This window comes from Peromyscus maniculatus, chromosome 10 (genome assembly GCF_049852395.1).
Source record: "Peromyscus maniculatus bairdii isolate BWxNUB_F1_BW_parent chromosome 10, HU_Pman_BW_mat_3.1, whole genome shotgun sequence".
Classification (NCBI taxonomy): domain Eukaryota; kingdom Metazoa; phylum Chordata; class Mammalia; order Rodentia; family Cricetidae; genus Peromyscus; species Peromyscus maniculatus.
The window spans coordinates 85,025,839-85,050,191 of record NC_134861.1 but is presented as its reverse complement, the minus strand read 5'-3'; the positions used below and the strand labels follow the sequence as shown (position 1 = coordinate 85,050,191).

The 24,353-nt window shown below is 39.6% G+C and overlaps 1 protein-coding gene across 1 annotated transcript; it reads right to left on the bottom strand.

Moving 5' to 3' along the window:
- Positions 1-51: 51 nt before the first annotated feature.
- Positions 52-19,209, bottom strand: Afp (alpha fetoprotein). Its single transcript, XM_006991666.4, has 15 exons — positions 19,078-19,209; positions 18,319-18,370; positions 17,257-17,389; positions 13,991-14,202; positions 12,579-12,711; positions 11,282-11,379; positions 9,726-9,855; positions 7,846-8,060; positions 5,693-5,825; positions 4,936-5,033; positions 4,259-4,397; positions 2,488-2,711; positions 1,265-1,397; positions 702-756; positions 52-183 (listed from the first exon to the last, which is right to left on the bottom strand). Exons 1-14 carry the CDS (start codon positions 19,160-19,162, stop codon positions 712-714), a joined length of 1,830 nt encoding a protein of 609 aa, XP_006991728.1. The 5' UTR covers positions 19,163-19,209; the 3' UTR covers positions 52-183; positions 702-711.
- Between the last annotated feature and the right edge of the window lie 5,144 nt (positions 19,210-24,353).

Genomic DNA, 24,353 nt, shown 5'->3' with positions numbered 1-24,353 from the left:
CTCTCTAAAAAAATTATGTTTTCATAAATAAGCAGACAAGGAAAAGAAAACTAGTTGGGAAGTCTTTATTTCTGAGGTAGAGAAATATCACATGGAAGTCTTCACCATGTCATTAAAGTATTGTCAGTTACAATTAAACCAAACTCTTGCCAAAGTATCAACTCATTTTGTCCTCTCTTCCCTCTGGAAAAAAAAATAGTTTATATTATTAATTGAGTAGGTAGAGAAGGTAAAAATGTTTTGTTAATAGGAACATAGGAAGGCCTGCTGATTGCAACTTCTGAAGCCTTTGAAGTCTCCCAAACTTTTGTTTCAGTATTTTTTTAGATTTATTTATTTATTTATTTATTTATTTATTTATTTATTTATTTATTTATTTATTTAAAGACATTGGATGCTCTATCTGCAATTACAACTTTGTGCCAGAAGAGGGCATCAGATCCCAATATAGATGGTTGTGAGCCACCACGTGGTTACTAAGAATTGAACTCAGAACCTCTGGAAGAGCAGCCAATGCTCTTAAACTGCTGAGCCGTCTTTCCAGCCCCCTTGTTTCATTTTTTTTAAAACTAAACCTGTTTTATTAAATTATACTCATTTTAAAGGAATTTAATGGTATTTCTTAGAGTCTTCATCACTACAGATTGATATGTAGAAAGAATCAACATCATTATTTAGCCTGGGGCTGAAATTTTTGTTACCTGGAGGAATTCAAACTCCCAAAGCAGCACGAGTTCTTGAAATCAACTTTGGACCCTGAAAGTCAAGAACACATAAAAATGCTCAGAGAGAGAGAGATGCGGGATGGTAGCAGTCATACAGTCAACTCAGGCAATCCCTTGTTTCTACTGTGGGTGTACAAAAATGTGCTCCTAAGTGAGTTCAAGTCATATCCTAAAAATAGTCTCCTAAGACCTTGGTTATGTAATTAATACACTAACTAGTGAACTCTTTTAATTCAGTTCCTGAAAACTGATTAACTTTAGCTCAGAAAAGTCTACATTATCATCAATTATTTATATACATTTAATCATTCTCTCCATTAGGAAATAAATCAAAATTACTGATTCTCTTAATAGAGCTTAAATTTTCAATTCTCCCTGATACTTAGGAAAATGTTATTATTTTTGAACCTCAAGAAATATCCAAAGAAAATTTAAATCTGTCATTATTTTAAGTTGTAGATTTGCAGGATATTATGTCCATTCTTTACTGCAGGATGCTCCATGCCAAGACTTTGGGGAATAAAATGTTTCGCACGCACCTCTTCTGCAAAACAGACTTCCTGCTGCTGGCTTTGGCAGCACTTTTCCAAAAAGCTAGAGAAATCAGCAGTGACAGCCTCGTGTTGCTCCTCCGTCATGCGAGGCTTTTGCTTCACAAGGTTAATGAGAAGCCTGTGGTTGAAAACAGAAGGAAATACAGGGAAGCCTGTCATGCAATGGCGCTTTCCCAAACTGCTTTTAGTAGAATGTTTTCAGAGCCCTGGCAGTCCCCACCCTTAGCCAATACTCCTTCCACTCATTGCCAGGCTTAGCCCTCCCAGTTTAGATCAGAAAGACTGAGGCTGGAAACATGCCAAGCTGCTGCCCTGCCCTGGTGCAAGTTACAGATGAAACACCATGTCAGGATTCAACATGCTTTTATGGAGTGAACTGTGTGGTCTCTGTCTTGCTTGCCTACGTTATTCTTTCCTATTCCCTCTTCTGTAGTGTGGTTTATCCATGCACACAAGCCCAAATGTCTGGATGCTGACACCTGTCACTGTCATACCTTAACCCAAGGATCACTGGCCGCCTACACTACTCACTTAGCAGTGATTATATGGTGGACTTAAAGCTGGCAGGGCAATAGGGAAGGCTTGGGAGGAAAAAGCCTCATTCTTATTATTCTCTGCTGACTGAAGTGAAGAAAAATGGAAGAATGGGTCTCCCAAGGAAGGAAGGCCCTGTGCAAAGCCAGTGAGTATTAAATTTAAATTAAAATGCATGGGTATTTGAAGAATGTAAGTTCCACTAGCTTCATCCTGATCACCATTACAGAATGTCGCTTGTCATCAATAAAATGTGTATTTATCCCCTTCTATTTTAACAATATGGTTTAGTCAGATATAATTATCCTGCTTGTAAATGCAGTCACACATGTCCTCTAATTGGAATGGAAGTACCCAGACTCACTACAAAGATCTCTCCTAATTTTTCAAAATAGATCATCCATTTTCCTTCTACCCAAAATATATCACAGTTGTTAGGACAGAGATAATTTTTTATAAAGGGAAAATTGTCTGCCTTAGTGGATTTTTCCAAACCAACTTCCCCTACAAAGCTGTATGAAAACTGAAACAGAACTAATTTCAATGAGATACTTTAGTACTTCAAGGGTAGTTATGTTCTAGGGAACCTATGAGTCATAGAAATGTAAAGCAGGAGTCTCGGCTCCCCTCTCTAGCACTGGTCTTCTCCAGGGCAGAGCATAACAATGTCTTACTCTTGTTTCATGGTTTGCAGAGCTATTCCCTGAGCTTGGCACAGATCCTTGGTCAAGGTGAATTTGTCATCAGAAAATGGCGGAGGGACATAGCTTTCATCTATCACCAAGCTGGTGATGCATGGCCTCCTGTTGGAATATGAAGAGTTGCAGCAGTGGCCAATGCCAGGGTTCAAAGGGTTTGCTTCATGTCGTATACACAAGTGTCCAATGAAAAGGTCAGCCTGGTTAGGAGAATGAAAAGGAAGAAAGCAGGGAAATGAAATTAGCCACCAAGTTGGCTCACAGTTCCTGAAATCTCATGTAGTGACACCCAGTGTCCAAGAATTTATCACTAATATTACAGGAAAACTTGCTATGTATTATTGTTGCCATACTAACAGCATGTTGTGGACTTGAATGTTTGCCCATTTGCTTGGGATGAAACAATATGGAGTGACAGATTTTTAATACATGTGACATTGATGAAAGCCCTTTAGCTGGCTGAAATATGCTTCTAGTTGCACACAGACTTTTAAAAAGGAAAAATATCTCTATCTTGATGTGTACAAATCAGTCGGTTGCTTTCTATGTGTATCTGGTTAAGTTTTGCTTTTCTTTAAATGTTTGTTTTATTTTTAGGCATGTGTACATAGGGGTGGGGGTGGGTGTCTGTGGAAGACAGAGGCATCAAATCTCCGTGGATCTGGAGTAAAGGGTGTTTGAGAGTCATTTTCAGTGGGTGCTGAGAACAAAACTTTTTTTTTTTTCGAAACAGGGTCTCACTGTACAACCCTGGCTGTCCTAGAACTCGCTCTGTAGACCAGGCTGGCCTCGAACTCAGAACTCTGCCTGCCTCTGCCTCCCGAGTGCTGGGATTAAAGGAGTGCACCGCCCCAAGCAGTACACACTTTTAACTGTCCAAGCTATCTCTTCAACTCTGGAGTTTGGGTTTTGATGCAGAGACTCCCTTTCTGAAGGTCAGAATAGAACAAATCTAACCTTTGCAATTTTTATTACATACACACACACAACTCATAGAAAATAAATGGTTGTATAAATGTGTATTTAAGGCTTTAATATAGATTCTTCCAATCTCACATACTTCAAAGATATCTCTTAAATATCTAGTTATAAATTTTAATTATTTTAGCATGTTTGTGTGCTTACTATTCTCAGGCTAAGTTTATGTGAGTCATTCAGATTATCTAGTCTAAGACAGTCACCCTAGAAAAATGGTACAATTTCTATTCTTAAGTATCAATGCAAACAGCTCAAGCTTACTGACAGAAGTCATCTTTCAATGTGACATGAAAATGAAGGAGCTTACTATCCAGAACATGGATCTTACTCCTGTGCTTGACCTTGGGAACAAACTGCCCCAAATAGCGCTATAATGATAAGACTGGCCTGCAAAGGCAGATCCCTAAGTATGGTTAAAATAAGATAACAAAGTGCAATATATTGTAAATAAAGCTTTGCTTTGCTTTTCAAATATTAAAGTAAGAATTTAGATAATACGAATAAGTTGAATAACATATTGGCTATTATCCTTCCTATACATAAAGCTTGCTTAGATATTGTTGAACAAATCGGCTGCACTTCTACCAGGCATTCTAGAAGGGCAGCAAGCCTGGATCAAGGCAAACCACCGGGAGACAGCACTCCCACAAACCCCTCCATTTGAACTCACTGAGCGAACCAAGCAAACGCCATCTCCACTATTTCTCCTAGCATGGAAATATGGAACAGCTTCAAGTCAAACAGAGCAGAAACGAGAGAGGATACTCACCGCTCCCTCACCACAGGCAGACCATTTATCCTCGCTGAGCTGGCAGCACGTGGATGCAATGCCCACCATCTTCCCGGTGAGGTCTATCAGCTCTGCTGACTTCATCTGAGGGACTTTCCTTGTGTAAGTAATGAGGAACCTGAAAGAAGCATTTTTACCGTGCCGTCATGAGTTTTTACTCCTTCTCAAGGGCCTACTTTTGGTGTCAGGAGACATGAGCATATGGCTCAGCAGTTGAGAAGTTTTTATTCTGACATCACTCCACATGCTCTCGTCTTCCCCACGTATCACTAGGGGATGCAGACGCCGCAGCAGCGGGCTATCTTCCCAGCATCAGCACTTCCCTGATTTCGACTGTGACCTTTGGGTGTTGGAACCTTGACAGGCTGTGAGCAAAATGGACTCCTCTCCTGCAAAAAGTTGCAGGGTTTGGGGAACCTGCAGCCAGTTCAATAGATCAGATTCCACAGGTGCTCTTGTGGATCCCTAAGGGGGAACAACGATCTGGGAGGAATCATGTAATCAGTTTTATACTGACTGCTGTCCAACTGGGGATGGAAGTGAGAGGAGGAGCGGCTTAAGAATTTAAATGTATGTTTCCCTCACCTATTAAAAGTGTGACATCACTGAACACAACAACAACAACAACAGCAACAACAACAACAACAACAACATACTCCTTTTGTAAGTAGTAGGCCCCCAGCTTCTGGTAGAGAGCACAGCTCTGCTTCGCCAGGGCTTGGCTCTCCTCGACGTGCTTTTGCAGTTCTTCTTCCTAAAAGTACAGATATTATTACATGCATTTTTCTCTCCTCCAAGACACACAATTTTCTTTATGCCAGTAGCTTGCTTATTCCATTACAAAACCCATCTTGGAAGCCTTTATAAAACATTAAAGATGATAGAGTGTGACCTTTGAAAATCAAAACAAATGAACTCTTGAGAACACAACCACCAGATAGAGAGCTGAAATTTCTGTGTAAGATTTTGCCTTCCCAAAACTGTCAAAAAATGAATATTCTCTCTATTCTATTCACCATGGAGCATTTGACCAACATTTTTTATTTCTTATATAAGCCATTGGTTAGGGGTTGGAATAATTACTTAATAGTTAGGTTACTAGTTTATACATATAATTAGCTAAGTACTAGTTAATAAATAGTTACTTTTCATTTTAATAAAAATAGTCTATTTTTTATTATTTGGTGAGGAACATGTGCTTTTCAAAGGACATGTGTGGAAGCCTCTCAAACATTGTAGAACAGGTTTCTTTTCCTTCTCCCTTCACATGGTCCCCTTCAACTCAGGTCCCCAGGCTCATGATATGGGTACCTTTACCTGCTGAACCATCCCTCTGGCCCACAAACAGTATTTTCAATGCTTCTTTATCAATGCAGTTTTACAGATTATGCCCCAAATTCCAGAGCAGCCTACCACATTGTCCTGGCATGCAAGTGAGCTTTCAGGCTGGGAACATTTCTCCAACATCTCCTGGTAGGTTTTAGCAATTCTTAGAATGACAGAGACAGCATAGTTGGGATGTCTTCTTGAATATTCATAAAGAAAGCTGAAATATGTAGGAAAAAATATCATGTTGTTGGAACTAAGACCAAATTACACTATTAATTCCCTAACCATTCCTATGTAATAGTCAGAGCATATAGGCATTAAAAATCAAATAGCAAGTGAAGCAGAAAAAACAAAAATAATTTGAACTCTATGAACAGCAAAACTCTTAATGCAGGCTATATGTACAGTCCCTTAAATTACTCTGTAAAATGTCCTTTCATGGAAACATGACATCTGCCAGAAAATAGATGGAACTGGAAATCATTAAGTTAAGTGAATAAGCTGGTTTCAAACAAACTCTACATATTTTCTCTCATATGTGGAACCTAGTTCTAAAACTATGTATGCATGTATGTGAAATTATTTCTAATTAAAGAAGAATGATACAAATAATGCTGTTTTTATTTTCCTTCATATTTTATGTTGGCTTTTTAGTGATGAGGTTTATAATCATTTAACCAACAGATATGTTTTCCAGAGAGTACTGTATGCTAAAATTGCTCTAAACAGTGAAGGGCTAATGCCATGTAGCAGAAAATCTCTTTCCTCCCCGAAGCATTTGTTATAAGGAGGCAGAAGCAAGTTTAAAATGGGTCATCTATCTTTGGTAGTGATAAATCAATGGAGAGAAAATAAAGAAAGATGAAGGGCAAGAAGAGAGGTGGTGCCCAATGAGGGGTAGTCACTAATTGGGCTTGTGGTCAAGCACAGCTTTTTCGGGTAAGTGATACAGCAGCAGAGGTGTGAGGGAAGGAAGTGCAAAGGTGTGGAGGAAAACCATTCTTAGCTGAGACAATTTCCACTGCAAACATTCTTTGCCACCGAAGGCCTATCTCTATGAAGCACACTACTAGCTTTCTTAGATGTGTATGCACATATAAGTGTGAAGATTGCTCTTTAATATTGTGTTCCATGGTTATAGATATTGGTAGTACTTACTTATACCACCAATAAAATCCCTAGCTGTGTCTCCTGAATCTAGTCTTTTTTTTTTTTTGGTTTATATAATTTTATTTAGCAGTACAAATGATATGTGAATTTTCTGATTTTAAGGCAACGAAAGAGCTATGTCTTCTGGGAATACTGGGGAGGAAATTGAACCATTGTTTTCACTGCTGCGTTAGAATCAGACTCTCGAATTGAGAAAGGCCCTTGGAAATCATTAAATATAATATCCTAAGAGTTGCACAAATCCCTCTTCTAACAACATCCACAGGTACATACAGTAAAGGAAAAGGTATTAACTTGACTGTTGACAAATAGAATGAATACATGCCTATTGATTCTACTACAAAAAAAACTGCCATTGTGAAAATATTCTAAATGTGTTTCCATTGGCTTAAAAATTCAATAAATAGTGAGCAATCTGTTTCAATGAAAGACTGTCTATCTGGCTCTAGCTATTGAGTTACATTTAGGGGAATGGTTTTTAAAAACATGTATAGCAAGAGAGTCTATTCATGATCTTGGGCCCTTCTTGTTTTCAATTTTAATTTTATTTATCTATTATTACTTGAGGGGGAGGCACATATGCCGTAGCATGCATGTGTTGTTGAGGAGCACTTTTGGAAATTGGTTCAATCACTTTCCCTGGTTTGAACTCAGGTAGTCAGGCTTGTGTGGCAAGTACTTTTCCCCACTGTGCCAACTTCCCAGCCTAAGCCTTCCTTATTACAGAAATATCTAGATTATCTTTGAAAGTTCATGGTGGCTATCAGATGAGCTATGTAACTAGGATGGCATTCCTTGTTTCAGAGAAAATACAAAACAAAATTTAGATTCATAAGCAAGCCAATTAATAGTGATTATTGATTATTGTGGAAGTCTCATCACTACCACAGATCTCATCCCCTAGGTACTGGTTCCCTGCTTGCAGCTCCTTAGCATCACAGTATCAAGACAGACAGCCTCAACTGAGCTCAAAAATTATAGCCACCACTCCCCATGCCAACAAAACAAAGCTTCCAATCACATGATGGTCTTTATCATTGTGAACATAGATTTACAGGGCATGTTACCTTGCCATGAACATGATTTTTTCCTCTGAAGAAAATTGGCCAAAATTTCTATCTCCCAAAAACCCATTTAGATTTGGAGATAAACCTTCAGGTCTGTCATCGTTTTCTGCATTAATTATGCAATAGCCAAGTTCCAGTGTGGGTAATTTGCAGCATTCTGCTATTTTGCTTGACAGAATATCTTGTTGAGAACATATATACGACATGACTTTTTCCTGTAATGGGTATAACAAAATATAAATCTCAAAGATTTATCCTTTAAGGTAGGAACTTAAAGCTTAAGAAGAAAGTGGAAGAAGATATCAATGGAAAGGTGAAGAGAAAAACCAAGAGCCAATACAGGCATTTTGCTGCATCTCTCTTTCTGTTTTTAACTCCTCTCTCTCTTCCCTTTTATTTTGCTCACCTTGCTTTTCCTCATTGCTTTCCGAATTGTTCAAGACCTCTTTCTTGTAAGTCCTTCTTTCTATTTTAATAAAAATCTTCAAGAAACGAAGGAAATATGCTGCTCAAACCACACAGCATCTTTTTATTGGTATTGAAATTTTCCAAATGGACAATATTCGCAGCGGGCATTCTAACCTTGCCAGCTCTCCCCTCCATCTTGATCAGAAAGATATGCAGTGACCCACTCTGCCCTCCAGAGGGCAATCTCTAGACAGCAAACCGGCAGTGAAAAATCCTGGAAAGAAAACTTTTGTCTCTGCTCAGGGGCTTTATCAGCTGTGATGGTTGAAACCTAATATTCAGTTGTTAAAGCCTTCCTTAAAATACTGAAATTACTTTTTTCTACTCTCAATAAAAAAGTAACTACAAGCTCCAAAAGTTAAAAGGTAATTTTTTTTAACCGTCTATGAAAATCAATAAAATTGTTACTTACAAACCAAGAAAGCTGTCATCAAAGAAAAGCAAAATACTTTTTTTTTGCTGGTATTCCTAACTGACCGATGAATTCTTAATGTGATGAGCAAATAAATACTCAAATCTATGCTTCCTGGTTTATCCTCCCGACAGGGGTGCCTGTTGCCCTAGTATCTGTACAGCTCTGTCCCTGGCAACTCCTGCCACATGCTTACTTCCCTGACTACCCCTACAAAAGCACCACGGGAGTGTACTGAAAGGAGTCTTTCCTGCCCCAGTTTTCAAGTCACTTGAGCCTCTAACAACAGTGATTTTTTTTTAAGTCTCCTTGGTGTCACAGGGATGAGAGGGGAAGTAATTTGTTGTATGTAGACTTCTTGTTCCATGTCTAGAAAGCCCAGGATTGGCCCAAAATTGCCATGCCATGTACATGACCACTTCTTATAGATTCTATTGCTAGGGGTTTGGGGTTTTAATTCTTTTTAATCCCTTTATTCACACCTCTGCTTGCCATGAATGGACATTTTTCCTTGTGCAACAGTTTATTGGGTTATTTTTACTTATAAATCTGTCATCAAACTATGACAGACTCTCTCGATGTGACAGGCATTGTCCTGTACACATATCAGTGAACAAGACAGTCTATAATTCCATGAAGGCCATTGTCTTATCTCTCTGATTAAACTGTACATTCCTTGATGTCAGTTTATGTTTTCCTAGTGCCTCTCATGGTGAACCAGCAGCTAGCTGGGTGGTAGAAGATACTCACTGTATTTCAGTCAAATAAAGAAACAAATGTACCTTAGTCTCACAAACAGGGGCAGGGATTGCTAAGGCCTGAAGTGAAAGCTGAGATCAAGAACATAGCTTAAATTCTACCCTTAGAAAGCCTGTAACTTCACAAAGTCACAGCTACCATACACTGTGCTCTGGCCAAGGCAGGTGGCCTTCATTTAGAGTGAGACAAAGTGAAAAGGGAGGAAGTAGAAACCATCTCATAGAAAAAGAGAGACTCCTACCCCATCCTGCAGGCACTCCAGCGCGTTTCCTAGACAGCACTCCTCATGGATGTGGGACACATCCAGGACCAGCTTCTCAATCTCAGTAAAATTCGCCCTGGGAAACTTTTGACTTAGCTTAATAATGGTTCTGGGAGAGGAAGATTTAAAGAAAAAAAAATCAGCTTGTTTATGTATTAGAATGAAATCTCATGTCTATCAAGCGTCTGTTGAGTTACCTCCAAGAGGAAAGAACTGAGATGTCTTAGGTCATCAGCTTCAGCCCTACCTCTCCATGATCTGTAGATCATGGACTGGGTCTCCAAGTAATTTGCAAGTAATTCTTAACCTCGTAAAGACTCTCTAGGGACTCAAGTTAAATGGTGCCCTTGCTTGTTCACCTCTGACTCTGAATATTTGGGATCCACTTGTCTATAATTCCACTAGGCAGAAGGTGGAGGCAGGAGAATTGGGAGTTCAAGTCCAGCCTAACTACCAGATTCTGCCTCAAAGGGGACAAACACATATTTTTATTAAAGAATAAATGATGAAGGGGTGGGAAAATTCTTTGAGAATAACATTTGCTTTTCATTTCTTAGAAATAAATAGTTGTGAGAAGCCAGCGAGGGTGCAGATGCCCAAATCAAGGAAATGAAAGAAGTGGAGCATACTTAATGTTGGAGACAAGTCAACAGATCAAGGCAGAAGGAAAGGATAAATGAAAGCTGCCTGCATCTGGGGATTCCATTCATGGGAAGGACTAGCCATGCACATATCCGGCTCCTTGAGTAGATGCTTGAGTCATTGCTACTGATGAGAGGGAGTCTGGGGACAAGTGGGGAAAATATGGCTCTACTTTCTGATAGATACATTGTGCAGTTGCTGTAATTGTTTCTTCATTTTTATTTTACTCCTAAGACAGATTTTTAAAGTGCTTCATGAACTGATCATTAAGTTTCTGGCAGAATTGGGAGGTAATTGAAGGGTAAGTCGGGCCTCTTCCAGAAGGAATTCCCAGCCAGTCTTTGGAACTAACTATATGACTGAAAATGTCCGTTGAGTCTCAGCTGTGCACAATACTCATGACTCACATCATCTAGAACTTTCTTTTCACCTGCCACTGGGCTCTAAAGTTGTTGCCTTGAGGGAATATTTTAATGAGAAGCAACACTTGACACAATGGAGCCGATTAGGAAGCACAGTTAACATGAAGAATTTCTTGTTAGGCCACAAGTCTGAGATACCTCTCCATGAGGGTTGGCCTACTTTGTAGAAGAGCTAGGAAAATATGGTCTAACAAGGTGGTATAGTTTGATTGTAGATGGAAACTAAAATGTCTAGAACAGGCAAGCAGTATAAACCTTAAAATTCTCTCTCAACATCACCCCAGTGGGGCTTTTGTAAGTAATAAATGGCCAAGTGATCTGATAGCTTCCTTCTGATCCTAAGATTTCATGATTCTAACCACAGTCTCCATCACCAAAGGGGACTTTGCTTGGTAAGAGTGACACTGAGAAAAAAATAAACAGCAATTCTACAGCGCCTAGCTGATTGCCTCCATAGAAGCTTAAACTTACATGGCCTGGAGGTTTCGGGATCCAAATTTCCTTATTACTGCACATACATGCTCATTCAGCAAGCTGCCTTCTCTTAATTCCTTTGCGATTGATGCCCTCTAGATGCAGAAGAAGTGAAGTGTTAAAAAAAAAAAAAAGCCCATGTACTCTTTCTAAAAATTAGAAAAGCAATGGGTACAGATAACACATGAAAGTCCATGGAATATTTTTTTTACTTAACTTAGAATTACCAGACATTTAAGCAAATTATTTTTAATGACTTTTAGATTAATTCTTATGTATATTTGCCTGAGATTTATTTAAAATACTTCAAAACAAAACATTATAATTTTGATACAGAGACCATATGGACAGTGTGCCTTTCCAGCCTGTAGGCAAACTGAAGCCCACTGACCCCTGCTCCATTAAAAAAAACATGATTGTGTCATAGTCTGGTATTGAGGAAAGTCATGCACTTCTTAGAAATCTGGGCCCAGTTGGGGCTATATAAGACTCTGTCTCAGCCAGGCAGTGGTGGTGCATGCCTTTAATCCCAGCACTCCAGAGGCAGAGGCAGGTGGATCTCTGTGAGTTCAAGGCCAGCCTGGGCTACAGAGTGGGTACCAGGACAGGCTCCAAAGCTACACAGAGAAACCCTGTCTTGAAAAACAAACAAATAAAAAAACAACAAAAACAGAAAAGACTCTGTCTCAAAAAGTAAAAACAAGCAAGCAAACAAAAGCCAGAAGCTAAAATATGCTCCACTTTGCTGACATGAGTAACCCCATCAACGTTCAGCTTCTTTAGCTCTGGTAGGGTCTGCAGTGTACACTACACCTGTAGTGTGCTCATCATCCATGGAGTTATTTATTCTGTATGAATACTGTCTCATGTCTGCATGAGAAGCTATAGGAATGCATTTCAGTGTCCTACTCTGCAGAAGATACACGGTTCCATCGTTCTGTCCAGTTCATAGCTACTAAGTCACCATTTCCATGTAGATTGCTATTACTTCTACTTTCTGTAAATGCTGATTCATGAAGCCATAAAACATACATATTTTTACTTTGGCCTAAAGTTGTACTTTACCATTATAGGTATTGTTTCTAATGATAACTATAAATATAAAAGGAAATTTCACTGATAATGAAAAAGACTCAATTTAAAAAAAAAAAGGATGTTCATTAGGATGAAAAAGAATTACACTCTCTTCTGAAGATGATAGTCTCCACCTGAGGCACATTTCCACTTTTAACTCTGTTTTCCTGAGCCATAGCTAGACCCCATTTAGGTTCAGATAGCTACACAAAGAGATCACCTTTGTCTGGAAGCATTCCTCTGCGTTTTCAGCTTTGCAGCAAGCTGGGACTGCTTTGTCGTACTGAGCAGCCAAGGAAAGAATGGTAGGTGCATACAGGAAGGGGTACCTTCTTGACACTTCGTAGATGACCCTGTGAAATGGACAACACTTGGAGATTTGCAAACATGTAAAAAAAAAAAATGGATGGACTGCAACTGCTCTGAAGTGGACTCTGGGATTTATTTAAAGATTTGAATAACAGCAAAAGCAATGGAGTGCACGGGGCTTTTACTTTACTAGGCCATTACAGGAGAAATGTCTGTGCTTCTTCCAGATGCTGTCAAAAGTTTTCCTCTCTGTCAGCCCCAGGAGAAAAGAAAAGATCGAATACTTGGTTCCAGAGTCTATTATGAAAACAAGCAAAGATGCTATGATTCTTATCGAAATGTCTTTTTCAGTAAGTCTGCTCAGACATGCCTGGGGAACCAACAAAGCCAGACTTCTTAGTAATCATCCTAGCAAGTCCTCCTCCCTCCTCTATATAGATATATAGATAAATAGATTAGATAGACATATAAATGCATGCGTGGATGGATGGATGGATAGATGATAGATAGATAGATAGATAGATAGATAGATAGATAGATAGATAGATATGGAATAATATATATATATATATATATATATATATATATATATATATATATATATATATATATATATAACCCCAGAACTTAGAAGATGGAGACAGGAGGAGCAGAGGTTCAAACCTGTCCTTAGCTATATACTTAGTGCAAGACCAGCTTGGACTTCATGAGGCCCTGTCTCAAAAATAACATGAAATTTTTTTTTTTTTTTTTGGTTTTTCGAGACAGGGTTTCTCTGCGTAGCTTTGCGCCTTTCCTGGAGCTCACTTGGTAGCCCAGGCTGGCCTCGAACTCACAGAGATCCACCTGGCTCTGCCTCCCGAGTGCTGGGATTAAAGGCGTGCGCCACCACCGCCCGGCAACATGAAATATTTTTAAAGGAAGGAGAGAGGGTGACAACAGTGCTTGTGAGCATTCAACCAGCCATTTGTGCCAAGCTCATTTGTTCCAACATTACCTGACTGTACAATATCAATTATCAGTTTAGTGAGTGAGATACATAAATAAATACTTGGCTATTGGAAGTCATTCTTTCATTGAATACTGATGCATTTGGGGGTGAAGCGAAATCAAGACTTTAAAGGTGGGAAAGAGATAATGCCTCCAGAGGCTGGAGGATCAGAGGCTGGGTCTGCATGTGGTCTGTTCTGCATCTCACAGCCTGTATTAGCAGGAGCCCTCGAGGTATTCTTGGTACAGACCTCAACAGACACACACTTCTACACACTTTGGAGTACACTTGTAGACTGCAGAAACACTGGCTGCCTGGTGGATGGTCCTTACCTGTTCATGAACATCTCCCTGTTTTCTTTGTATGCTTTGCAGCTCTCGGCAGGTTCTGGAAAGCTGAAGGGCATGACAGAGGCCACAGCAGTCTTCTTGCGCGCAAGCAGACACTGGTGTCTCCCCTCCCCAGTTTGACCGCAGCAGTCCGAGAGTCCATACTTGTCACAGATCTCCTTCTCGTGGCAGATTTCATCCAGAAACACAGATATCTGGGAAGAGAAGAATCTTTGGTTTTTAATGAAATGAGGCCAGTAAGTTAAGAAAATTCCCTGTACGTGCTCAATATGTTTCCTCTCAGTCTGATGTGATGACTTTCCTTGGTAGCTTTTAGGGTAAAGGGCTTCTAATTTACATCCTTGGGTAGCACATAAGACATATTTTATTTTAAAAGAAAAGGGGGCCATGTAATAGTTTATCTTCCCTGTCTTAATTTTAAATTAAGTGAATTTACTCTTTCATTTCATGAAAAATTTGGCCTCAAGATAATAGAAACTTTCCTCATTGTTTTATAGATATTCATTCCATTTGGCCTTATAACAACAGGATGATAATCTAAAATTGAATATTATTTTCAGTTAAAAGTAAAAATGACTTTAAAGTGGACTAAAAATAGAACCACCCTTCATTAGTCATAATTACAGATTTAGCTACAATATTTTAAAATGCTTTCTTCCTTAGTGCCCAAATTCACTGAGATTGGACAAGATCTGAAGAAAAGCTCTAAAAAATGCATGTTTTGTACATTTTAGGAAAATCTTTAACTATTATAACTGCTAATATTTTTTAAATCTTGACAGTCTTACTAAAGACTCTACTTCTCGATATCAACTTCTTATTATTGATGTTCTCTAAACGGTTGAGACAGTGTCTCTTCATGAGATGGTCCTTCCTGGCCTGAAACTCACTTGCCCCAGCCTCCTGAGCACTGAGATCATAGGAGTATGCCACCATGCTTGTCTCGATCCACCCTTCTAAATAAACCTTTTGATTTGGAGGTGACAAATCACCCAGTCTGGAACAATGTCCTGAACTCTAATCGAACAAAAAAAAAATTTACAATAAGAAGTGTTTTTTGGCATGATTCATGCACACGTTTTTTTTTTTTAACTGACAAACAGAGAAAGACAAAAACAAAAATATAAACCAAGGCTTCTTATGAACTCATAAACTTTAGAGTTTTAGGAAGCAGCTGAGGTTGCCTTCCTACTGGCTGGATTTCATAATGCCAGAAGGTTCTGTGCAAGCTGCTGGGGGAGAAAAGTCATCTCATCTATACTTTTACCCAGCTACAAACTGTACAGTTGTTAAGTGTACAACAGCCATTAGCCTGGCTAAGGTATATCCATTGGTGCAACAGGGGCGTAAAGTTACAAGGGTAAATCTGATTGGATATCAGGCCTGCTCTCTCCGTGTAGGACTCACGCCTGGCAATGTAAACTGCACCAAGAACCCATGGTTGAGTATGCTGTAGCCCCTAAGAGAGGACCTGTTTTTATTTATTTTACTGAATGGACATAGTATCAGACTGCCTTCTAAACCCTGATCGCTATAGCTGGAGCCTAGTCCAGCCCTCAGCCTGCATCCCTGATGCTTCTATTTGCGGTGGATGGTGATTAATACAGAGACTGACAGCTGCCAAAGTTCAGAAGATAAGTGACTATGGGGTGCTCGGCACTAAACGAGACATCTAAAGAGAGGGGAACATTCTTCTGCCTGCAAGAATCAGGGTCCATTGGGAAAGAGGGAGGAAAGGTAGGAGCCACAGATTGCAAGAAGACTTCTGCAAAACTGTTTTTAGACATGACTGGGCAACTGTACACATGAAGTTACAATGGCTATGGTTGTCTGTACAAGACCTGCATAAAATCAAGCTAGTCAAAACTCCTCACAAAGCCCCAGCCCTTGCAGAGGAGTTATTGGCAGTTGCTGCCTGCTAGAAGACAAAGAGTGGGTTTTCTTTAGGATGTAGCCCTTGGCACATGTACCAGCAGATGGCCCTGTGCCCATGCACATACTGGAAGACACCATGGATTTTTTTAAAAAAGGAAACAAAACTGAGACAGAGATGTTGCAGTAAGGGTAGTCTGGAGGACTTGGAAAGAGGGCTTGGAACATGAACGTAATTCAAATACTTTGTATAAAAGTCTCAAAGAATGCACTTTAAAATATACATTTTAAAAAGATCTCCTCTACAGTGCCCAGACACACAACATTTTGGCTACTTCAACTCCACTGGGACAGAGCTCTGGGAATTTTGTCCCATACTTGCTAATTCCAACAAGTATAAAGTCCATTTCCATACAAAAGCAAACTAAAGGAGAGTAACTATTTCATAATGAGCTTTTATGCCAGGACAACTGTGTACTTGGTGGTTTTTCTGAAGTTCTAATTTACCCGGCTATCAGATATTGATGCTCCTGTATATTCGCTATATCCAACAACCCGAAGAACCTGCTATGGGCCTCACACTCACTGTGCTGTGCTGAACAGTGGGAGCAGCCTGCTAAGGACCTTATTTCTGGACGCAGATGTCCCCATTTAAACCTCAGTTCTGCCAAACTATAGTTCCCTAAAGGAATGACTTTTCTGAGCCCCAGTTTCCTGCACAGAAAAATTGTCCTCAGCCTCGGAGAATTATTATAGAGATTTGATTAATTTAATTATTATTATCATAAAAACAATGTAATGTTATATAAAATCATGATTATATAATAGAGATTGTTGCGTAATTTAGTGATTTAACATTTATCAATTAGACAGGGATTCTGGTGATAAGCTGCAGCTAAGTTCTCTTAGGTCACTGGACCGATGCTCTGATTGGTGAACATCATCTTCCACGTGGTGTTTTGATTAGCAATGCATTTGCAGTAATCCCTAGAGAGACGTCAGCCACACTGTGTGCACAAGAGGAAATGACCTGCCATTCATAGTTAATGTAAATCTCCATGACGACTCTAAATGGACTTAATGTCACCCTGTCTGTGTATTGTAGATATGAAAGCTCAAAGAAGAGAAGGTGTCCGTGGTGGCCCAGATAATCTTACTGTGTAACCGTAGCTCTGAGTCGCTATTGTTGTTACTCTTGGCTCGTTTTAGCAGCCACCTGCTCTGCGACAGTGCTGCCCAGGATTCCAGGACTGATGGAACCCTGCTTTCATACAACAGGTTTTCAAATAACCAAGAGCACATCTTCCCGGTACCTTCTCTTCTACAGCCTAAATTTTGGTCGAGTTTCACAGGGGCTTTTCTTTCTGTTCACTCACCTGGTTTTCTAAACACCCTCCATGCTGCTCATCACTGGCGGGTTTCTTAATCGCAGTCAGCACATCGCTTATCATTTTGCTTACTTCCTTGATAGTGGCTTCCGGAACAAACTGGGTAAAGGCGATGGTTGCGCTGAAATAAAACCACATGCAGAGGCTTAAGGACTAGACTCGGGTCACACTTGCCTTCCAAGCACAGCTTTTCCTGTTGGTGGCTTGTGTTCTGATCTGTTCAGAAGGCACCCTTTGCTAAAAGTCTGCATGAAATCAGGTTCTAGTCCCTCAGAAATGAATGTCAGCTGTCTTTCTGTTACCCTCACCCATAAAGATGGATGTTAACTCTTACAAGTCAAAATAAACAGATTTCCAAAAAAACGTGCATCCTCCTTTTTGGACTGCTGCTCGTGTGATACATTGGTAACTGCGAAGACCTGTATTCTTTAAAGGTTTTTTTTTTTTTCTTGCTTAATTTAAGCAAAGATTAAGTCATTAGACCTCCAGTTATGTTTGCTCCTATTGTGGCTGAACTCCAGTCCTAGATTGTGGTAGTCTCAGACAGACTCAGGTGATGTGTGTTCAGGTTTCTGCATATAAATGTCACCAGTAACACATGTGTTTAAATTCCTTACTATAAAGTTCAAATGGGTAGAACAGAGGCAACATTTAAAGGAATAAAAATTCCTCCACAAATAACAAAAATAGAGATATTTTACTCCCTATGACTTGATATGAAACAGTCTACAAACTAGTGAATGTTGCAGTCTTTCTATTGGTACTGATAAGACAGATTTCTGCGCCCGTACAGAGCTATTACTGACTGCTGAGAAATTAATCTTCAGTTCTGAAAATCTGATTTGATTTGCTTCATGGAATTCCAGGCAATGTATAGGTTAACATGCAAGGCATTGCCCAAAGTTCAACATTTTGCATGTCTGTTTGATATTCAGTATCAGCGAAGCCTTAAAATTGTCCGATTCCCTCTTGTAATTTAAAAACAATGTATATTCAGTTGTCTAGAGTTTTTTTTGGCATGGTGTATCTGCAATGCAAAGCAAAACTTACAGGTTAAGTATATTCTTCTCTGTCGAGCACTGGGGAGCATCTAACGTGGAAGCTGGAAAACAAAAGAGATTTTGACACGTGATCATTTCAGCTGGGAAAGCAATCATTGTTGAATTTAAACCCAAACTATAACTTTTAGAACTGAAAAGTTATTAAGAACCACCTGTCTAGATATGTTAATTTTACACTTGGGAAAAAAAAATAAGGAACAAAGTTAACCAAACTGATCAATTGCAGACTTACCACTAATACTCATATTTCAGACTCCCTAACTATTTGGCTCCCTAAAAGTACAGTGTTCTGACTTATTTTAGCATCCTTTGGACATAATTATGCTACAGTTGGCTCATTCACAGGGATGCTTTTCACAGAGTCAAACAATTAGCCCTTACTGAGAATAAAAATGTTACTTTTTTTTGTCAGCCTGAAGGAGCTAGGAGTGTGGCCTGGTTTCCGTGTATAATGTCTTTTCATACACATGATATTAAATGTGTATATGAGATTAAATAAATTAATATCAAAAAGTTGATTGATCATGGAATATACAAAAACTGACTTGCTAAACATTACTGTGGTTTCATAAGCCTCTTGTAAAATTACATTTACCCTTCATCTAAATCTATCCACCAGTTAAATATTTTTCCTCATCTATAACAGTAAATATGATGCCTAAATCAAGATGCCTGAAGAGATGCAAATGTGAGAATTTTTAAGAATTTTGTTATAGAAAAATAGCTCCCGAGTTATATAGCATCTTACCTATTCCAAACTCATTTCTATGCAGCGTTTTGGGTTCAGCAAACCTTAGCAGGAAGACGAAGAAAATGGATACCCTCCACTTCATGGTTGCTAGTTTCTCCGGGGCTAGCAGTGGTGGAAGCGGAATGTGGGAGCAGTCCCGCTGGAGTTCTTTTATACCCTTCATAAGGGATGCCTGTTAACTAGTAACCATCTCTTAGCAAACATATTGCTCTATTTCCTTAGGTTGAAATGGGGCAATTTGCCAATAATTAACAGCAGAGGGGTCATTCGTGTCTTATGTTCAAGGACAGAGACCACTTCAGAGTGCAAAACAGAAAAACATCTTGCAAACGCTGCAAATGTTCTTCTCCACCTACACTGTTCAAATAGGTAATTCCCCCTAAACTGAAGAATAATTCATTTATTCCAACTTAAAACATTAATATAGCCATAAAGAAAAGATACCAGACTTATTATGTAACTAAAAACGCATTAATTTTTTTTAAAAAAGAATAAAATATGTATCATATGCTAGGCTCTGAACATATTGCTTGGTTAATTCAGACTCTTCATTAATGGACATATTTCTTGATTATAGTATTATTATTTAGCTCAAAAATATTTGTCAATCAGGTATATTTTATTTAGTGTGTTGTGTATGGTTTAACACAGAAAACAGCATAAACCTTAATGAACCAAGTCCCATTCTAATTTAATCTGCCAATGAATAATTCTGTATGTATGTCAGAGAGTGGGTCAGCTACATCATCCACAATTCTGCATGTATGTCAGAGAGTGGGTCAGCTCCATCATCCACAATTCTGCATGTATGTCAGAGAGTAGGTCAGCTCCATCATCCACAATCTTGTATGTATGTCACAGGCAAGTGGGTCAGCTCCATCATCCACTCTGCAGCTCAAGATGATTAAGGTAATGCTAAAAAATTGGCACTGATATACTTCTGACCCTAAAAGTAACTCTTCTCATACCTTCACCCTCTATGTCACAGAATCTATGAGGATTTTTAATTTCTCTACATATTAGAGTTGCTGGAGAACTGTTAAAAATTCCAATGCTTACCTAAACTATAACTCAGACCAACAAGTCAGAACCTGTGGACTTAAGATCCAGGTATCAGTGCTTTCTAAGACTTCACATGTGATCAATTTTATTTATTGAATACATTTATTATTTATAAATTCATTTTTAAACATGTATTTTATGTGTTTGAGTGTTTTGATTGGATGTATGTCTGTGCACCATGTGAATGCCTGTCGCCTAAGGAGGTCAAAAGAGGGTGTTGGATCCACTGGAACTGGAGTTACAGATTGTTGTGAGCTTCCATGTGGGCACTGAAAATCAAACCCAGGTCCTCTGGAAGAACAGAAAGTGCCATAACTGCTGAGCCATCTGTCTATCCCATGAGCGGTTATTTTTAAAGCATGATTATAAAAACAAATGACCTATACTAGAAAATGAATGTGATGCATTCATAAAATGGAGTGAAATGCAGCTATTAAACCAATTTTGTGGAGCAATATTTAATGTAATGGAAAGATTCTCATAATGTATTCATTACTAATAGGAAACAGGAAAAAACAAATACACAGTATGGACATTATTTTTAGGCCATACCAGTTCTCTTTACTCTACTCAAAATAACTAGACTAAAACACAGCAATGATAGGCCACAGAATCTAAACAGTTTTCTAGATTGCAAGTAAATAAGACTCTCTTCCTTCCTCCCTCCCTCCTTCCCTCCTTTCCACTCCTTCCCTCTCCCCGCTCTTTCCCTCCCCCCTTGTTAAATAAAATAGCAATGAATGATTAAGTTAAGTAAACTGAGTACATTTTAGACTGTGCATAACATATCAAGTTTCCTGATACTTAAACAAAGGTTTAAATCACCAACAGTAGTTCAGATGCAAACATTTATCATAACACAACCAATGCTGATTTTTGAGCTTTTTGTGCTGCTCCATTTTATTTGTTTTCACTTTCTGCCATCAGACCACCTTGTGTTTCATCTTTTGAGGAATCTAATCACAGGCACAGACCCAGCTTGGGTACCCTCTAAGAAGGGGCTGGCTGTCCTTTCCAGCCATTTGTGAGATGGCAATGCCCTACTCTTGGATTTTACCCAAATACATGATGACAAGATCGCTGTGAAGAATGGTTGAAAAGCTTCATCATGAAGTGCTGGGCATAAAGAACTGAAATATAGTTTGATAGTTCAAACTCTACACAGCTCGCCCCAACTCAGACAATCAATTCCAAAGCCGGTCCAGAGTGTGGTGTCAAAGCAGGACTCCACACTTGCTGAATGGATAATGAATGCATTTATCCCATGACACGGGTTTAAAGTGGAAGAAGAGTTTCCGTTTGGTAAATTCCAGGTTGTATATGCTTTGAGATGTTTGCCTTGGTTTGGTTGCTTGGTTGGTCAATTATTTGGATGGTTGGTTGTGGAAAGCTGGCTCTGGAGTTTGTGGTCTTTCTACCTCAGCTTCCCTCAGATTATAGGTGTGCTCCACCATTCCTGGCCACTGTGAGATCTTCCTAACTTCACAAATCCTATTTCAAGTTTTATGCTAGTATGTGTGTAATCTGCAAGGCCAGGTGCACAGTTTTGTCATCTTTTCATGCTAAATAGATCATGTGTAATAAGATTTGGTAAATATTATATTTAAAACTGTGACTATGTCTGTAAATATACAAATGACTACAGAAAGCTAGTACATATCAAGACAGAGGCATGTTATACCATCCACCAAAGTCACTGGCATGCTTCTACACCTAAACCAGGAGGAACAGTCCAGATCAGCCCAGGGCCTGCTGGATTGGCATCATCCTTTCATCCCTCTCTTGCACTCTGCCTTGTGGTGTGACTCTCCGCAATTCCAAAGCATGTGACCAGACTGGCAACCCGGGGTCACAGAGGAGATGGCGACTGGGTTTGAATTTTGCCCCCTCACTTATCTGCTCCATGACTTTGTGTGAACTCTCTTAATCCCAACTGCAAACAAGCGTAAGCCCGTGTGTGTCATTGCTCAAAGCTCAGCCGCAAATGCTGAGCTCACACCAAATTCTTTTCCGTCACTCTACTTCCTAAGCCCAGGAAACCACGTGGAACCAAGATGGCCTGATAGACTGGACTTTGGTATAAGAAAGGTTCTAGCCTTGACTGTACCAGCTGTCAGCCAGGTGACATTAGGCAAGCAACTCAACCCAGGCTTTATTTTCAACAAAATCATCTATAACCTTATGATAAAACTAGTACCTTCTTAATGAATTAGGGTTAAACAAATGAGCAAGAATTAATGGCTCAGAATATGGCCTGGCACAGAGTAAAACTCAGTAGATGGGGGTTTATTTATCCATTCAACAAAAAAATGTGGAGTCTGTATCAAAGACTCCGTTCTCAGATGGGAAGAGTCAGCAAATAAGAGTCGGGCAGCATCACTGACTGAGACCACATCTCGCAGGTGTGCTGATGACTGCATCCACACTGCCGTGTTGTATGATGGATGCTGTGATATATGGAGGGAAAACTTTTCAGAGAGACCTGAAAAAAAAAGAAGTAAATAGGCTAAGTAAAGAGGCTAACTTCCAGGAATGTAAAGGGCAACAAAAGCAGGCCCATTGGTGATGGAGAGAACGGCATGTCTAAGGAATGGGGGGAAAGGCAGTGTCTATGAAACACAGAGTTCAGAAATGACAGAACTCAGCAGGACTGTGGCTCAGAGGTAGAGTGCTCACTTAGCTTCTAGCTCACTTAGCTGGGTGCAACTCCTCCATAACACAGAAGAAAGAAAGAAGGGATGAAACCCACCCTGCAGAAGGAATTTAAAATTTTTTAAACCTCCTTATTGTGCAAGCGTGTGTTTGTGTATGTGTGTATATGTGTGTGCATGTGTGCACATGTGCGCACATGCTAGAGAGAGAAAGAGAAAAAGAAGAGGCATATTATGACATTGGCACACACATGAGGCAGTCAGAAGACAATTTTGTAGACTCTTTTCTCTCCTTCCACTCTTACGTGGTACCCAGGGATTGAGCTCAGGTTGTTGGGCTCATGTGGCAAAGTGCCTTTACCCTATGAACCATCTCACCAACCTCATAGGGGGAGTTTGTTTGTTTGTTTGTTTTTATGAGGCTGGTAGAGGCCTTATCTCAAGGACCTTGTCATGTTTAAGATGATACACTTACGATAATTACACTTCATCTTAAGACAGTGGGAGTACTACAAAGCAAAGGTGATTAAAAAAATCATCTTTGGCCGGGCAGTGGTGGCGCATGCCTTTAATCCCAGCACTCGGGAGGCAGAGCCAGGCGGATCTCTGTGAGTTCGAGGCCAGCCTGGGCTACCAAGTGAGTTCCAGGAAAGGCACAAAACTACACAGAGAAACCCTGTCTCAAAAAAAAAAAAATCATCTTTGTATTGTGAAAATGTCTCCACTGTTGTCAAAGGAAACAAGACCAATTAAGAAACGACTGCAGCGTGCAGTCTAATAAGCCACATGGGTGAAAGTATTGCTGATGGGAACATGAATGAAGTAAAATAAAAAATGATGGATTCAGAAACGAAGTTCAAATACATACACTGAGTCTCAGAGAGAGACAGAGACAGAGAGTGATTTACCCAAATGGTCGTGGATAGTGCTTTGTGCGATCCAAGCTAGCTTTTTGCTCTCAGGAGTGCAATGGGCACAACACTCTGTTTTGCAGGGTGAAGAAGTTGACAGTGGGCATTGTCATATTGCTTCCTATCCCCAGAACTACAAGAAGGGGAAGGATAGTGGAATATCTCTAGCTTACAGGGGGTTACTCTAGCTGTGGGAGTGGATGAGAAACTGGGGTGAGGAGGTGAGCAGACCCAGAGACAGACAGCAAAATTTGCAAAAAGAGATAAAGATGAGCTTTGAACCACCGTGTGTATGCTGACTGCAAACAGTGCTAAACCCTGGGGGGTCATTGCTCAAAGCGGAGTCCTAAGTACAGAGTTCCTGGCAAATACTTTCTGTTGCTCTAATTCCTGTTTGGTTTACTTTGTCATAAATTCTTCAGTCTTCCTAGGTGCAATATGGCCCAGCAAACTGAACTTTGCCATCAAAAAGATTCTAATCTTGGTTGTGCCAATTATTAGCCAAACGGAATTCAGCAAATCGTTCAATACGGATGATCCTGGATTTTATCATTTATGTCACAAAAATAATACTTCTCAAGTTTATTTTCATGTGGAGGTAGAATAATGTATTCTAAATGATGGACAGCTACAAACATTTCTAGAAAGA